General features: G+C 44.7%; 1 protein-coding gene across 10 annotated transcripts in view; it reads right to left on the bottom strand.

The window, feature by feature from the left end:
* GOLGB1 (golgin B1) overlaps window positions 1-14,027 on the bottom strand; it is a 51,273-nt gene extending 37,246 nt beyond the window's left edge. For 5 of the 10 annotated variants that reach the window (XM_010570104.1, XM_010570111.1, XM_010570110.1 and 2 more), the window contains exons 1-7: window positions 13,832-13,899; window positions 9,916-10,052; window positions 7,839-7,935; window positions 7,053-7,205; window positions 6,137-6,289; window positions 5,914-6,030; window positions 2,203-2,355 (exon numbers count right to left, since the gene is read on the bottom strand). In XM_010570104.1, the coding sequence (XP_010568406.1) occupies window positions 2,203-2,355; window positions 5,914-6,030; window positions 6,137-6,289; window positions 7,053-7,205; window positions 7,839-7,928 (666 nt within the window). In that variant the 5' untranslated portion in view covers window positions 7,929-7,935; window positions 9,916-10,052; window positions 13,832-13,899. The other 5 variants (XM_010570106.1, XM_010570107.1, XM_010570109.1 and 2 more) reach the window with 5 other exon arrangements.
* Window positions 14,028-17,826: the final 3,799 nt, after the last annotated feature.

Here is a 17,826-nt window from a genome sequence, read left to right as displayed (position 1 = left end):
AAGCTAAACCTGCAATTCAGAGTATTAACAAAAATCTTTCCATAAATAAATACAATGTAACATAACAGCTGTTACATTATGTGATAAAAAGTCCCTCTGCATATCCACAGTAGAGCACAGAGAGGCAACAGCAAGTCTGGGAGCTGAAATAACACTCTGCCCTAGCTATTCCAAAGCCTGTCACAGAACAGCAATGGCAGGCAGGGAAGAACCCAAATTCTGACTCAGAGGGACACCCTGTCCAGGTCCTTCCAGGGGCTGTTCCACCCCTCCTCAGAGAGCCATCAGTCCCGTTGTCCAAGTGTGAAACCCGTTAAGATGAATTAACAGCAGAGCACCTTTTGCACCAAGGGTGGTTACTGCCTAGGGGTATAGGATATATTATGGGATGCAGGTGAAGAGAATTTTGGGATTGCGAAAGACTTCTGGAATGTTTAGAGGAGGAATCAAAGGCAGGGAAATGGATGGACGGAGGCGATTTGGGGAGGAACAAAACCAAAAAAATAGAGGATAAGGGAATTAAAAAAGGCCACCTGCATAAACAGTGGCTGCTCAATATGCTTGTCTGGCCATGCCCTGCACCTGATCAGCAGTCTGTCCTGTCCTTTTACTGAACACCATTTTTAACTCTTTCACTGTGGGAGAGAGTCTCTATTCAGTGTGCATTTGTGGGTGTATGGGGGGGGGTGTGTCTAAGTGCTAGTAACTGGAATCAGACTGTGGGTCAAAAGGCCTGTGTGTCCATGGTGCCAGCAACTGGAGAGATTAGAGCAAGTGAACTTCAGTGCCAGCAACTGCAGTGCAACCACAGGTCAGAGGACCTGTGTGTACACAGTGCCAGAAACTCAAACAAGTACAAGTGTGCAAGTGAATGTATGATTGCTAGCAAGTATCAAGCTGGACCAGCTGGCAAGTGGGTGAAGCAGACTGGGAGCCAGGACAGAGGCGGGATGGTGCCCAATGGTGAAACCACAGGCAGACTTGCCTACTAGATGGACAAGAGGAGTTCTGGCCAGCTGCCAGAGACCACAGGGTCTTGGGAGGTCTCTAAGGACAAGACCTGCTTTTGTGTATGTGTGAATCTCTAAGGAAGCTGGCTACCAGAGAGATCAGGGGAGTCCTGGTCAGCTGCGTGCATGTGCATGCCTGTGTGTCTCAGAGTGAGAGCACAGGGAGGCTGGCTACCAGAAGGGACCAGGAGAGTCCTGGTCAGGGTGCATGTGTGTGTCTGTATCTCTCTAAGGATAAGACCACAGGGGGTTGGCTACTGAAGGGGGCAGGGGAGCCCTGGTTAGGTGTGGCAGTGCGTGCGCGCACGCATGCGTGCGCTCATGCGCACATTTTTCTAAAAGCAAGCAGCACAGGAAGGTTGGCCATTGGAGGGACCAGGGGAGTCCCAGCCAGCTCTGTGCACATGTGTGTGAACAATGTGTCTGTACCAGCAGCTGGAGCGGAGCTGTGGGCCCCAGGGCTTTGCATGTCTACATGCCAGCAACTGGGGAGACTTGGATCCAGGGGCCAGTTATGGGCAAACTGTGTCTAAGCACAGCTGCTGGCAAGACCCAGAATGTACATTTGTATATATTTTTACTATTCTCTAATCCGAGCTGCTATGAGGCTGTCGGCGCTGTTTGCGTTCATGGGAGTGCTAGGTGCTTCTGTCTGTGTTATCTATGTGGCTGGCCATCTATACAGGTATGCAGGAGTTGTACATGCATGCATGCTGGGAACACATTCTCAGCCACGCTACTGGCTGAACTGGAGGGCATGGAGCTTTGGCAACCTTGCCTCTGTCAGGCTGCAGGATTTAGCCATAGTCCCTAGCAGCAGCATGTCATCAGGAACAACTGTCTCTCTTAAATTATCCAGAGACAAGATGCGTGAGAATGGTTCAAAGCTGCATCAGGGGAGGTTCAGACTTGACACTGGGAAATATATCTTTAACAATAAGGTAGTCACACACTGGAACAGGCTTCCTAGAGAGGTGGTCAATGCCCCAAGCCTGTCAGTGTTTAAGAGGCATTTGGACAATGCACTTAATAATATGCTTTGAGCTTTGGTCACCCCTGAAGTGGTCAGGCAGTTGGACTAGATGATCAGTAGGTCCCTTCCAGCTGAACTATTCTATCATGCTAGTGCAAGTGGTGGGGTGAGAAACACAGACACATACACAAACTGATGAATAGAAACATTTTTCTGTACCTGTGTTGCATACTTGATTTCAGCATCTTTCAGATTCACTTTGGCTAGAGCCAGCTGTTCCTTCAGATCCTGAACAGTCTCCTCTCGCTCCCTAAGCTGCTCTTTCAGTGCTTCGGCTTCATCTCTATGCCCTTCACTTGTATTTTGGTTATTCTGACATTGCAAGAGGAAAGAAGTGAGAAGAAAAGAAACAGAAGAAAGTAAACTGATCAGTATTACTGGTCAATTAAAAAAAAAAATTAGAATGCTACTGCACTCCTAACCAGATGCTTATTTCTACTACATTTCTTAATTTCTTAACTTTACATTTTCTTTGTTTCTTTAAATGAAGTTGTCCTATGTTAAGTAACTATTTTCCCTATTTCTTTGTAGATATGCACAAGATGTCTTTAATTGGGAAGTGTCAAATCACTTTGGAATGGCCAATTATCCACGAATGCTTACCATATAAACTAAGGTAAATCATATTATTAAATAAAACATGACACATAATCTACGATATGACCACCTTGATTTGTGAGGCTTTTTAATTTCACAGATTTCTCTAATACCAGAAATGAAACATTTTTTAATTAGCAATAGAAGAATATTCTCCACGTGACAAAGGGGCAGACATTAAACATTCTAGACCACAGAAAACGCTCATGGAAATCTCTTTAGACTAAAGGGATTTATAGCAATGAACTTGTTAGAAATAAGCAAAGGGAACATGCAAACAATCATCAGTTCTACTCTGCTCTGAGGCACTAAAATACTCTGTTTATGACCATGAAATTTAAACTCAGATGACATTTCCCATAAAATGTGCTTAGGCTATGTCTACTCAGACATACTATCACACTACGCCTGCACTCTTTTTTTGTCTCTCAAAGACTGTCTGTATGGCAGGCAATTCTCTAATGCCACAGCTGTACACCTACTTAACACAGAGTCAGATACCAGGTCCAGCGTATCAACACTGTCACTGAGAAGCAAGAAAAGAATCCCTCTACTGTTATCACCTCAGCACTCCCAACTACATCAAGCACTTAGTGCTGGGGATTTTTAACTGAATATATACAAAATGTATCTCTTTCCTTTTCCTTGTTACAGGTATTGAATCAAAGATCACCAATTAACATATGGAGTCTACAGAGTATCTATGTCCTTTAAACCCATTCTGAAAAATTTATGAAGGCTTTTAGAAGGACTTACAGGTCAGTGTAATAAGTAAGAAGCTACTGTTCCTCAAAAGATGTCACCTACAGACAAGGTCTTTGGAAGCAGGTTGAATACACAGACAAGGAAAGCTTTAATTGCACTTAAGCTTAGAAGTAGGACAGGAAAAACAAAGAAACAACAGAAGTGCAGGAAGCTTTAAGAAGCCAGGGATATACATAATTTATAAGGCTGGGGCAAAGCAGTTGCTAGGGAGGAAAGATGGGTGGATTAGTTTGCTTACTTGGGATTAGCTTTCAGGACTGATATTTACAGTCGGATTTGGAAAAGCTTCTGATAAAGCCCTTGCACACTGGCCACTACATGGAGTACCACAATTAAGGACAGTAGCACAGTCACAAAGTTCCCAGAGCCCAAGCTTTCAAATATCATGTTTTTCCAAAATGTATAAACTCTTACATCTGAACATAATTTGTGTTTACCCACTTTAAAAGTTTAAGAGGAGCCTCAATTGTTCTGTATACATATACCAACTGCTTAATAAAAAGACATAAGCTGATATTTCGATTCTGCTGAAAATGAGGCACTCTGTTAAAAGCCCAGGAAGTAATAGTACCAATTAGATATTTAAAATACAGCCTTCCCATGGGGACCCCATCATGGAGAGAAAAAAACAAAAAAAAACCCCAAACCTTTGCTATATTTATCCCTCATGATTTCCAAAAGGAAACACTGATGCTCAGCACCTCAACACAACATGCAACCCTAACCTAAATTTTTCATCTTCAAATGACAGGGTATCTGTCTAGGAAACATCACCATTACTCAAGACAGCATCTACTTAGGGAAACAATCATAAGTAAATAAAGGAATCTATAGCTTCTCAGTAGGTCTAACCTTACAAGAAAGTATCTAAAAAGTGCTTTCTGGGTCAAATACATAATATTGCAGGTAACTGCCCTAACATCATACCTCTTAAATGATGTTCTAACTCAAAACTAATAAGGCTCTGGTCCACACCATCTCCACTGGAGACTGTATCAAGACCTCATTCCTCAAATTAGAAGGCCATTTTTCTTAATGGCTAATTTACTTCCATCCATTCACCTGTCAGTACTGTCCTTTCACTTTAACCGTTCTCCCACTTTCTTGGTGCTTACCTTCCTCATACAACTGTAGACAGAAATTATGTTTCCTCTCTGCCTTTGGTTGACTAAACAGCCAAGATATTTTGAGTGTCTAGTAAAAGCAGCTACTAACATGACCAGAGAATGGAAACCCTTTTGCTGCTCTCAATTTATCTTTCCTAATTTCAGGTGAACAGAACATGACAACACTTCACACAAGGCCTTGCCACTCTTAGTACAATAGTTGTAAGGATAACTGTTTGCCTTACATAAAAAAGAGTAGGCCTCTTTTAAAAATCTACATCACATTGATTAACTGATGATAAGCTTTGTCTCATTTTGCCTTCTTCAACTGATAAATTTGAATTTTGAAGCAAGAACACTCACTAGTCCCTAACAGCAAGTCTACACAAAGTAATGTAACAGCACACAGCTCTACACATGCTACGTATGAATAAGCTAAAAAAACAAAAAGCCTCAGCAGCAGGACAGCAATGCAAAGTGACATAGCTAAACAGCCTCCAGGGCCTTCACTGTCCTCTGCAGCTGGGGGATTTTTTTTTCATGGCCTCGCAGTATACAGTGGCAGGATACCACAAGTGCTTGATCTTGCACTTATTAAATTTTCCTTTATTTTTATATTGTGTCAATCTTCAAGATCATCCAATTCTTCCTGTATGAAAACCAAATGCTGCTTTGCATTGAGAAAGATTCTCAAGATTGTATCGTAAAGTGAATTACAGTATCACATTTCTATGATTTTATGATGCCATCAATCAAAAATAGTAAGCACAGGTCATGGAACCAATCTTTACTCCATTAGTAGTCACCTCTCACCTGATAGCTCTCACACTCACCCTTTAATGTTTCCTATAATCTTTTAATCTTTTTTTTTCAATGTTTCAAATAACCCTTACCTTCTCTGCTTTAATGAACATCATCTGATGCCCTGCAATCTGTTTGGACTTCTATCACATTTCCCTTGCCTAATATTACTAACTTTTTAAAGAAAACTATGTGATCAGCAGAACAATTTTAAGTTTTCAAAAATTACCAGCCTCAATGGGAGTTTCTAGATAGTAGCTAATAGCTTCTTTAATGTCTTCATACAGGACACCTTCCCCTCATTTTTTACGTAGATTTACACAATTATGGCTTGTTAACCATAAAACTTTGTGGCGGCACAGGAAGCTACATGGCTGGAAAAAAAATAATATATATTTACATTTAAGTTACTGCCTTTCAATTTTAATGACTTCCTTACCTCGTTGTTCTTGTATTTCAGCCAACCTTCCTTCTCCTTCACTGTACTCACATGACAGATAGCATTTTGAAACTTACAGCTCAGATAGATATGTGATTTCTGCAGGAAAGAACTTAGCTACAACAGATTACTGAAGGTATGCAAAGTGAAACCAGCTCATACCCTTGAGGAGATCAAGTTGTGCACTCCAAGTGCATCTGCAGTACAAGGAAGCTGGACAGACTGGCTTCCTACAGCATAGATATCCTTGCTGAAACTATTACTGTTGTAAATGTCCTGCTAACAAGAGAGATAGGACCTGCTAGCTCACTGGGACCTAAATTGTAGGGTGGCACCAGATTATCAGTAGAGGCTAACATCTTTTAAGTAGCCCTGTTCTCCCAACCTTGGTATACGCTTGCTCTTCTGATAAGGTCTGTGCAGGCAATGGTGATCCTTTCTCTGTCAGCTCCTCAATGCGTTTGTTCAGAGAGGCCAATCTGGCTTTGGCCTGAAGTTTAAGCTTCATCAGCTTAGCATCTGCAGCCTCTCGCTCTTCCTGTAAAAGAAGGATACAAACTGACTGCACTCAAAATTCCAGTGCTATCACCCTGAAAGCACCACTTGGAAAAGTTACATAATTTGACAGACTGCTGTTCTTTGTCCAAACCTGCCTCCCCAGTAACAGTGCTAATTAAAACACATCCAGGAAACAAATTTGCTCTGAAACACTATACACAGTTAGCTTCTGCTCTAGTACTTTCTCTTCAAGGGACAGATCACGCAAGGGACTTCTCCTAGCTCCTAGTACAAAGTGAGTCTGACTTCCTCTACTATATGCAGTCCCTCAACACTATCTCAAGTAACTGCACTTTCTCTCACGTCACACTTCAAAGTAAGCAATATGTATCTTTGGTTATGTGCCATAAAACCACTGGACTGCTGGGTGACTGCAGCACAGCCTACTCTTTGTCTCAAACGCTCTGAAGTGGGGAAAGAAAAACCTCACACAAAAGATGTTAGTATTTATTAGAGCCACCAGGAATCTGCAGGGGCCTTGAGGAGCTCCAAGACAAAATGCTACCTAACTTGGATGTAACTTATCTACTCTGGAAGGAATTACCCCTTAGAAAAATGAACAGATGCCATACTACATCTCTTGGGTTAGGGTCCATTCTTTGGATTCCAATACTTCTCTGGAATTGATGCATTTAGTAGCACAGGTGTCTCAGATGTTCAAAAGAAACTAGAGACTGGCTTGCACAGAAAGCTGAAGCAACATTTTACTCTTGCTCCCAGGTCCTCAGTGAAAGAAATGATACCTTGAGTACAGTTTCTTTTTGCTGGAGCAGAGCATCCTTTTCTCGGATCAAATCCTTCAGCTGAACAACTAGTTTTTCTGTTTGGGCTAGGCGCTCCAATAGCTCCTCAGGTGCCTCCTCCATGCTTTCTGCTTCTGGCTCTAAAGCTTGTACCTGAAACAGTGAAATGAGTGCTCTGGAGGAAAAAAGTCTAAACAGACTGCAGCATAGCATCCAGATGATATCTTCATACTCCTAAATGCTGCACTCTGTTACTTGCAAGCATTTCATGCAGCCTATAGAACTATACACAATTAGGTGATACCAGGAGGAAACCTCAGGACACCCATGAGCCAATACACAAAAAGAGAGCACCTTTGATGAACACAACATGAGCAAATCTGAAAAGAGTGGCACTGGAAACACTCTACCACTCACACACTATCCACCGTCTCAAGTGCCAAAGGGCAACATACAGATCAAGCCTTCCACTGTCACGCAATCATGCAGACCTCCCCTTTCTGCTACACAGAATCATCAGTACTCATAACAGTCTTTCTTCACCCTTATTCTAGTTTGTTTTCTAGGATCATCTTGAGATGTGGAAACTAAGGAGATTATGGTCTGCCCCACAAAAGTGCTGACTTAAGAGGTTAGGAATATAGGAGAAGCAGAGTGGAATGACAGCTCAGTCTAGTGCTCAGCAATGAAGAAGCAGGAAACAGTTCTCACTGCAGTTGAATGATTCACATTCCCCAAACTAGCACTCAGTAAGATCTGAAAGTCTTTAAATAACACTGTACTTACAGCAATAGAGGATTCAGTAACTGCATCTCCATCATCACCTGACAGCTCTTGTAAAACAGTACTTGCTAAACCTGACAAACGGCTCAGCATCTTCAGCCTAAAACAAAAGTCAGAATACAGAGTCAAAATTGCTAAGAATAATAAGCATCCCTTCATGCTGATCTTTATGTTATAGAGGTGACCAGGCTTACAGGGAATATATCTCCTCTGCCAAGAGAGATAAGCAAAAGTAAAACCTCAGGAATAAAGAAATGATCATGTTAACAAAAGCAGCCAGACTCTCTGAACATAAAAGCAGAGGGTGTGCTGGTTAAGACACATGAAGATACATTTACCACTCTACATGTATGATTGAAAAATACATTTTTATACCAGATTTCAAGTCACCCTCATAGATAATTCTTAATCTTTCTTAACAATGGCATTACAGAACCATGATCTGTTCAGTTTACTCAAAAGAAGAGTAAGTGATTCTTAAGTAAAGTCACTTTTTTACAGGCCAAACATGTCCTGTAAATACATAAAAGAAGCTTTCTGTTACTAAGTAGTGGGAATGGTGAACTCACCCCTGATGTTTGCTGAGTAGATGCAAGTGTGTCACATTAGACAGATGATGAGACCTCTGCATGTCACATATGTGACAGGACAGGACCTTGACATAGGGGAATAGTCTGGAGAGAGCATATATTCCCTGTCTGCTGCTTAGCATACCTTTCCTTTCCTTGAAATTCAGGAGCCAAACTGATCCAGCAGGTGGAGGTGAAGAACCAAAAAAATGAAGCAGTACCAGCCAGCAATACGTAATCTGCCATTTTGGGGAGAGTGGCTGATTAAGTTCTCCATTATTAACCCAGACAATGGGGATGCAATCCACCTCAGTAAGTTCACCAAATTGTAATGAGCATTTGATAAGCCTAAGCAGACAGCTGCCAGCCAGAAGGATCTCAACATGCTAGAAAAACATCATGAAGTTCAGAAAAGGCAAATACAGAGTCATACACCTGGGATGTAACAAACACATGCTGGGGACCAAATGGCTGTAAAACTGTGTTGCAGAAGACAACCTAGGGATGCTGGTGGATAAACTCAACATCGGTCAGCAGTGTGCTCTCACAGCAGAGAAGGTCAGCTATATACTGAGTTGTATTAGTAAGACTGCAGACAGCAGGCTGAGGGAAGCAATTATTCCTTTCTATTCAGCACTTCATTTGAAGTACAGGGTCCACTTTCAAGCTCCCTGATACACAAAAATAACAGGGACAAACTGAAGCAAGTACAGCAGAAAGCCCCCAGGATGGTTTGGGGTTGGATTATAAGATATAAAGAAAGGCTAAGAATACTGGGCATGTTCAGCCTTGAGAACAGTGGGTAAGGAGGGGGATATAATTGCTGTCTTCCCTATAATCGCCTATTAGGTAGCTAAAGACAGAGCCAGATACTTATGAGGTGCACAGCAGATGGACATGATGCAGTGGACACAAGTTGCAGCATAAGAAATTTCAATCAGAAAAAATAAGTATGCACAGGGAAGATGATAAAAATAGGAGTAGGATCATAGCAATCTGATCTAACTTTGAAGTTAGCCAAGCTAAGAGCAGAGGGTTTGGCCAAATGAACTCCCAAGGTCCCTTAAGACCTAAATCATTCTAGTACTCTATGAAGAAGGGTCACATGTGACACTTGACATATCTCTTAAGAGAAAAGCTATAGATCTATCACAACTGTAAGTCCATGCCTGTAAATGGCAAAATAATTTGTACAAATTAAAAGAAACACCAATAGTGCAAACTGAAACTAGGCAAACTCATATTAGCCATAAGATCAGGTTTACATTACAATAATTATCTCCATCAAATGGAATCTTTTACTGTTGACAAGATGTCTCTGGCTACAATGACCCACTCATTCCTGACCTCCTTTATCTTAGTAATTGTGGAAATATTGACAATGGAGAAAACAGTAGTGCATTATTTTTCTGTAGCAGTCACACCTTCTAACCACCTGATTTTGCAGTAGTAGAAAATATCACAATGCACATTAGAGTATCAATAGCAGAAAAGGGCATGTGAACACCAACCTCTTTCATGCACTCAGTAACTCATAGGTCTGCTTATTCAGTAGTAAAGAGGTTTCCAATGCAGGGCAGTCATACGCAGATCCTTAAGTCATTCTTTTTTATCTCTTGGGTACCGACAGGCTGCATGAACCAAGACTCTTGACAGAGGGGAAAAAAAAAAAAAAAAGAGGAAAATAATTTATCCAACAGTAAAGAAATAAGCCCATTCTTCATCCTACACGGTACACTTCAGGATTATTACAGTCGGTCATTCGCAATAAGCATAAAAAGTGAAAAGTCTTCCCTGTTTGGGAAACCGGATTTTTCCTGCTCTTGCAGAGACATGCCCTGGTTTCTTATGCTCTATGGCATGGGCTTAGTCTCTTCAGCCTACAGAATAAAATGCTCGAGAAGCAGTTAGTGAAGCAAAAAGACATGAGAAGAAGCTGGGCCTCAGACAGTCTCTCGCAAAGTGTTCCAGAGGATGAAACTACTCAAGAAGCATACTGTCAGAAAGCCAGGACTGTCCACATTCTGTATCAATACAATAGCCAGTGAAAAAAGTGCTAGTACTTTGCTTACTTCTCAGCTGGCCCTGGGTGAGACTGAGGCATGGAATTCCAGAATAATATAGTTTTACAGCTCCTACTAGAGAAATTCCTTCTGTCAACATCACCTGTTCACCAAGCTGGTAATATAAAAGACTCATTTAAAGACCTGGAATCCCCGGTTCATTATAAGAATAATAAAGTATTTATAGTTTTGTAAACCACCACCCCCACAATGCCCCAAGGAGGAACAGAACCTGCTGTCTTGGTGGTGGTAAAAACACATTTTAGAAAACAGTCATTCAAATGCAAAAATGCCTCTTTCTGACAGTCGCCAATATTTGAAGAGGATAGATCTGATCTTCCTATTGAGCATTAGGCCACAGCTTCTTAAAGTCACAAATGTACAATATATGCTTGAGATGTGACATAAGGTAATGTAAGATAACATGATTTAGGACTGATAGAACCAATAGATGAATTATTAGAAGTGGTATTAGAAATATGGAAAAAAGTAGAATCTAGGCATCTGCAGACATCCATTGTAACCAGAAATATGTACGGGGCTCAGCACATACCTGCATGCTACAGGCATTACAATTTCAAGCATGTGTACATGGACTATGTTGAGAAAAATTCCCTGGCCTTTGTCCAGGCTGGCTACATTAACCCGATACTGAGCTCAAGCTAACATGCCTTGCTGGGTTTGGCTCACAGTTGGCCTCCTCAAAATGCAAACAGAGGAACTGAGGCCTGTCTGCACCTATTTGCACAGGCATGGACTTCAATAACCTGAACTCAAGCCTTAAAAATCCATGTCTTTTGAACTCACTTTTAAATTGTATTCTCAGGTGAGCTGAATATAGCAAGGAATGTGAAGGGGAATGAAAAGTGATTCTACAACAGCAAAAGGAAGCCCAGGGAACACATAGGCCCACTGCTAAATGTGGCCCTGATCACAGAAAAGACTGAGGTTCTCACTGTCTTCTCTCCCTCAGTTGTTAGCAGCAAGACCAGGCTTCAGGAATCCCAGTCCACTGGCACCTGATGGAGTCTGGAGCAAAAAAGACTTACCTTATGTGGAAAAGGACCAGGCTAGGGAGCACAAACTGGTCATACACAAGTCCATCGGGCCTGACAGGATGCACCCAGAAGTGCAGAGGCAGCTGGCTGATACCACTGCAGAGGGTACCCTCAGCAACTTTGCAGCTGACAGAAAACTAGGAGTGGCTGATGCCCCACAAACGGGTGTGCTGCCATCCAGAGGGACCTGAACAGGTGGGGGAAATGGGCCAATGGGAACCTCATGAAGTTCAACAAAGGGAAATGCAAACTCCTGCACCTGGGGAAGTATAATGCCATGCACCAGTACACGCTGGAGGCAGACCATCTGGAAAGCAGCTCTGCAGAAAAGGACCTGGGAAGCACGGTGGGCAACAAGCCGACCACAGCCATCAATGCACCCTCATAGCAAAGGCCAACAGCATCCTGGGCTGCATTAGGAACATTACCAGGAGGAAGGCGATCCTTCCTCTCTACTCAGCACTGGTGAGGCTGCATCTGGAGTACTGTGTCCAGTTCTGGGCTCCCCAGAACAAGAGAGGTGGGAACTTGTTGGAGCAAATTCAGTGAAAGACAACAAAGAGAAGGGTCAGGGAGGATCTTATCACAAAATGACAGAATGGGTGAGGTTAGAAGCCGCCTCCGGAGGTCATCTGGTCCAACGTCCCTGCTCAAACAGGGCCACCTACAGCCAGTTGCCCAGGATTGTATCCAGACAGCTTTTGAATTATCTCCAAAGATGGAGGCTCCACACCCTCCCTGGGGAGCCTGTGCCAGTGCTTTGTAACACACACAGTAAAAAAGCATTTCCTGATGTTCAAAGGCAACCTCCTGTGTTTCAGTTTGTGCTCATTGCCTCTCATCTGGTCACTGGACACCACTGTAAAGACCCTGGCTCAGTCTTCTTTGAACCCTCCCTGAGAATAATTCCAGGAACAAGCATAACATAGCTTTAAATACTGTCCCAAAGCCAACAGTCCATGCACAAGGTGGTAGCTGTCATATGAATTAGCCTCAAGGACTTGTGGCAGGAATACCCTACTGCTTGCACTTCGTATTTAGTTTTGAGCTTATAGCAGGAAAGCATTATACAATGCTGGCCCATTTCATCATAAACAGAAGTAAACAAACACAAAAGGACAGAGGTTATTCACTGTTCCACTGCCTCACCCAAATAAAGTAAACAGTACAGCTCTTGGAGACAAGACAGACTATTGCTCTTCCAGGGTCATACTGACTTTGGTATGGATTTCCAATTTTGTAATTAATAGCAGAACACAGAAGACCTGCACTGTGTTCATGATGTAAGCCAGTATAGTTTGTGTTCTGGCTGTAGTTGAAAATAATGTTTCACTCAGCATTCCTATGACTAATGAACTTTTGCTCATGAGACTTTACTTTGAACACTGGGACTACCAGTGGTGTTCTCAAAGAGGCTCCTTTACTCTGAAATATACTTCCCTTACTGACCCGAACAGCTTAAGTCCATTACTAGTCACAGCACTGTCTGCCTCAAAGTAATAAGCAGTGCATAAATCCATGCATCTAGGTATCGGCCACAGGGAAGAAAGACTTGACAGTGTTTTTCCCCTGATTTATTCTATTATAAGTTTATTATACATAAATTAAGTTTAATTCTTTGCATTTCCCTTCTTTTGAAGGCAAACGGGCATTGAAGGCACTGCTGCTGTACACAAGCCCTGGACCAAACCTCTCACGCTGTGCAAAGGTGCTCTGAAAGAGACAAGGATCAAAGGAGCGCATCACATCTTGACCACTGCTGTCATCCGCAATCCCAGGCCTCAGGAGCCAGCAACAACCTTCCAGGAAGGGAAGGGGAAGCCAGCGCCGATGCAGCTACAGGAACGCATGGCTGCCCCGCCAGTCCCGCAAATTTACCGACGAGAGCTTAGTTGACCTCAATGCCTCCAGCGGGCCTCACAGGGCAGAAACCTTCCCAGGACGGGCTCCGCTACCGGTTACCTCTGGGCACCGCGGTCAGACCGCCAGCGAAAGGCAGCATGGTCGCAGCGTGGGCACCGGCGTGGCGGGGCCCGCCGGACCACGGAGCCCGGGAGAGAGAGGGCCGTCGCCGGCCCAGCCCGCCCCACTGTTCCTCACCACCCTGGACCCCAAGAAGGTGCGGACCCGCCCCGGTTCCTTGGGCCCCGCAGGCCGGCGGGGCCGCTCCCAGCGGGGCTGGCAGGCGTGTCCCGGCGCTGCACGGCGGAAGGAGCCCGGTCCGGGACCGCTGCCGAGAGCAGGGCGACAGCACCGAGCCCACACAGCGAGAAGAGAACACCGACAGACGGAGGGGAGACACTGACCTGCCGACGACCCACTCCCGACGACCCCAGCGACGGCTCCGCGGCTGTAACGTCAACCCCACCCCCAGCCACCTCAGCACCGGAACACTTCGCAGCGGCTTCCGCCTCCAGCGCGGCCCCGCCTCCCAGCAGGAGCATAGCCGGTCAGCTACGGAGACAGGATGATCGACGTGATCATCAGCTAATTGCGGCGAAGCAGCCGCCTCGACGCCATGGTTATCCTGCAACATGGCACAAAATCACCAATCCCCAATAGGGCTTGGGGATACGCCCACTAACAAGGAAGCAACCAATCAGCCAAGGCTCTCGGAGCATATTTAGGGGTGTGGCGAGACGGTGGCAGGGGTAGTGTGTCTCTTCTGCGTGTGGGGGGGCTGCCGTACTGCGTCCTACGTGATGTTAAGTCTAGGGCTGGTTCAGGTGGGAAGGGAGGTTGAACGCTCACCTGGTCCAACCCCCCTGCCCCGGGCAGGGACGTCTTCCACTAGATCAGGTTGCTGAGAGCCCCGTCCAACCTGAGCTTGAACGCTTCTAGAGATGTCCAATCTAAACCTGCCCTCATTCAGTTGAAAACCGTTGCCCCTTGTCCTGTCACTACAGGCCCATGTAAAAAGTCTTTCTCTGTCTTTCTTATAAGCCCCCTTCATATATCAATATCAAAAGGCTGCAGTAAGGTCTTTCTGGAGCCTTCTCTGGGCTGAGCAACCCCAACTCTCTCAGCCTTTCCTCACGGGAGAGGTGTCCCAGCCCTGCGGTCATGTCCATGGCCCCCTCGACCTGCTCCAACAGGTCCATGTCTGTCTTATACTGAAGACCCCAGAGCTGGATGCAGTGGTCCAGGTGGGGTCTCACCAGAGCAGAGAAGAGGGGCAGAATCGCCTCCCTCGAGTTGCTGGCCACGCTTCTTGTGATGCGGCCCAGGATACGGTTGGCTTTCTGGGCTGTGAGCACACCTTGCTGGCTCATATTCAGTTTTTCATCCACCAGTACCCCCAAGTCCTTCTCCACAGGGCTGTTCTCCATCCCGTCACCTCCTAGTCTGTATTGCCCCAATCCAGGGGCATTGCCTTGGCTTTTTTGAACTTCATGAAGTTCATGAAGATTTCACGAAGTCTAAGAAGCGCAATCTCCCTCTTCTCCCGGCTGTCTCCATCATGTGTTAGCATATACATTCAAATGCACTCGTATTCCTGTTTCCGATGTGACTGTGTAGTCCTTGTAGTCATTGGGTATTGCCATAGGCTCTGCACTGAGTTCACAAGGCCTCAGGACTAAGGCTTGCCAGCCCTGCTCTGGATTTTTCATGACCTGCCTGCAGTTTTGTTTCACTTGGCTTAGGTGTGAGAGCAGTTTCTCTAATTATCAGGTGTCTATGGCTAATTTATTTTACTTATTTATCCTTGTGTGGTACAACCACGGTTTTATATAGGTAGTATTAACAAGCAGTTATTCTAGGTAGAATGAGATATTTACAACTCTAACACAATGATGTAGAGTAGAGAAATACAGGCCTGGTAAAACAGCTGAGGTCTTGAGAAGCGGAGACACAGATTTGGCATAGAGGAGAACAGAAACGGAATGATAAAAGAGATGGGGCACAGGCTTTGTGCTGGAGACCCCATGGCTATAAAGATCTAACTAATGATTAGTTTAAAAAATGCAGACCCAGCGCTGGACAAAACCGGTTTTAGGGGTAACAAAGTAAATGTATCTAAGCTATGTACAGGGCACCATATAGAGTAAATTCAAATGTAAATGTAAAATGAAAGAGAAAGGTATAAATTTATGTTAGCAAACATATATACATGAGCCTAAGTGGAAGGAAAGAGAAGAAAGGGAGAAGAAAAGAAGAGAGGATGAGGAAACCATTAACAAGAACAGCACATTCCTCCCAGTGAAGGACTCCAGATGCTGACAACTTGCCATGACACCTCTCCACCACAAACATCAGAGTGAACCACAGATTTTAATATCCAGAGGAGCAGCAGTCAGATGAGTGTAACACCAGAAAAATCATAGAAACTAAGTGTGGTACTCTAGAAGGAAGGGATGCCATCCAGGGGGACCTTGACAGGCTAGAGAGTTGGGCCCATGCGACACTCATGAAGTTCAACAAGGCCAAGTGCAAGGTCCTGCACATGGGTCGGGGCAATCCCAAGCACAAATACAGGCCGGGCAATGAGTGGATTGATAGCAGCCCTGTGGAGAAGGACTTGGGGGTGTTGGTGGATGAAATACTGAATACGGGCCAGCAACGTGCACTTGCAGCCCAGAAAGCCAACCGTACCCTGGGCTGCATCAAGAGGAGCATGGCCAGCAGGTTGAGGGAGGTGATTCTGTCCCTCTACTCCACTCTGGTGAGACCCCCCTGCAGTACTGCGTTCAGCTCTGGGGCCCCCAGCATAAGAAAGACATGGACCTGCTTGAGCAGGTCCAGAGGAGGGCCATGAAGATGATCAGAGGGCTGGAGCACCTCCCCTATGAGGACAGGCTGAGAGAGTTGAGGTTGTTCAGCCTGGAGAGGAGAAGGCTCCAGGGAGACCTTATAGCGGCCTTTCAGTACTTAAAGGGGGCCAAACCATTCTATCTATGATTCTATGTGTAAGGTATACTTCCTCTTTGTCTATAAACAAGATTTTGAACGTAACTCTGAGTTCTTAGTTTAAGAATGTTTAGTAATGGTGTCTAACAGAGATGATAGAAATACTCCATCTCCTTTACATACCGTCCCTCTTAAATGGATTAATGGTGATAATTTTCAAGGCTCAGTTTTACTAGTATCTCACTATATTTCATTAACACAAACAGTTTTTTAATGGTCTTAATAATGTTTATCTGCAGCTGCAGTATAAGTAACTGAAGCATTTGTGATACATAGTCTTGTTGCATTGATTTAATATGCTCTGGAGAAAGTGAATTTGAGGCAGTACTACTTGCATTGTTATATGATGCTGGCCACAAAAGATAAGTACATGCACTGTTTAGCACTGTTCATTGTTTCAGCATCTAAAATTGCTTGTCTTTATTTTATTATAAAATGTTTATGGGTTTGGATTTTTTTTTGTAAGTTATGCTACAAAAATAAACTATTACTGTGTTTTAACAGATACAGGTTTGTGAAGATAAAACATTGGAATGACAGCTATTCCTAAGTAAAGATGGTGATTGACTCTGATTCATCTGCTTGTTTTGGGTTTGTGTGGTGGGGTTTTAGTAGCGGGGGAGGGGCTGCAGGGCTGGCTCCTGTGAGAAGCTGCTCGAAGCTCCCCTGGCTCGAAGTCGGACCCGCCGCTGGCCAAGGCTGAGCCCATCACTGATGGTGGTAGCACCTCTGGGAGAACATATTTAAGAAGGGAAACCTGCAGTGGAGAGAGGAGTGGGATGTGAGAGAAACACCTCTGCAGATACCAAGGTCAGTGAAGAAGGAGGGGGAGGAGGTGCGCCGGAGGAGGGGATGCCTCTGCAGCCCGTGGTGAGATGTCAGGCTGTCCCCCTGCAGCCCATGGAGGTGAGTGGTGGAGGAGATGCCCACCTGCAGCCTGCGGAGGACCCCATGCCAGAGCAGGTGGATGCCCCCGAAGATGGCCGTGACTCCATGGGAAAGCCCGTGCTGGAGCAGTCTGTGTCTGAAGGACTGCAGCCTGTGGAAAGGAGCCATGCCAGAGGAGTTCGTGGAGGACTGTCTCCCACAGGAGGGACCCCAGGCTGGGGAAGAGCTCCATGCTCCCAGGTCCAACCAGTTGCAAAGCTGAGAATGTATTCTTAGTAGACACACAAACACATGTATACAACACATATATACATATGCACCCAGCCAGCCATACAGACGGCAGCACCCAGCATGCACACAAACACAAACAGCACTGGTGACTGCATCCTGTCCCCACCTCTGGCAGATAAGGATGAAGATCCATCGGTGGGAGATATACATATATGCACAATGCAGGTAGCTCCAGTAGCTGGACTTAGACACTTGATCTACTCAGTAGCTGGCT

This window comes from Haliaeetus leucocephalus, unplaced genomic scaffold (assembly GCF_000737465.1).
Source record: "Haliaeetus leucocephalus isolate CR32 unplaced genomic scaffold, Haliaeetus_leucocephalus-4.0 Scaffold288, whole genome shotgun sequence".
Classification (NCBI taxonomy): Eukaryota; Metazoa; Chordata; class Aves; order Accipitriformes; family Accipitridae; genus Haliaeetus; species Haliaeetus leucocephalus.
This window is presented reverse-complemented; position numbering and strand designations above follow the sequence as displayed.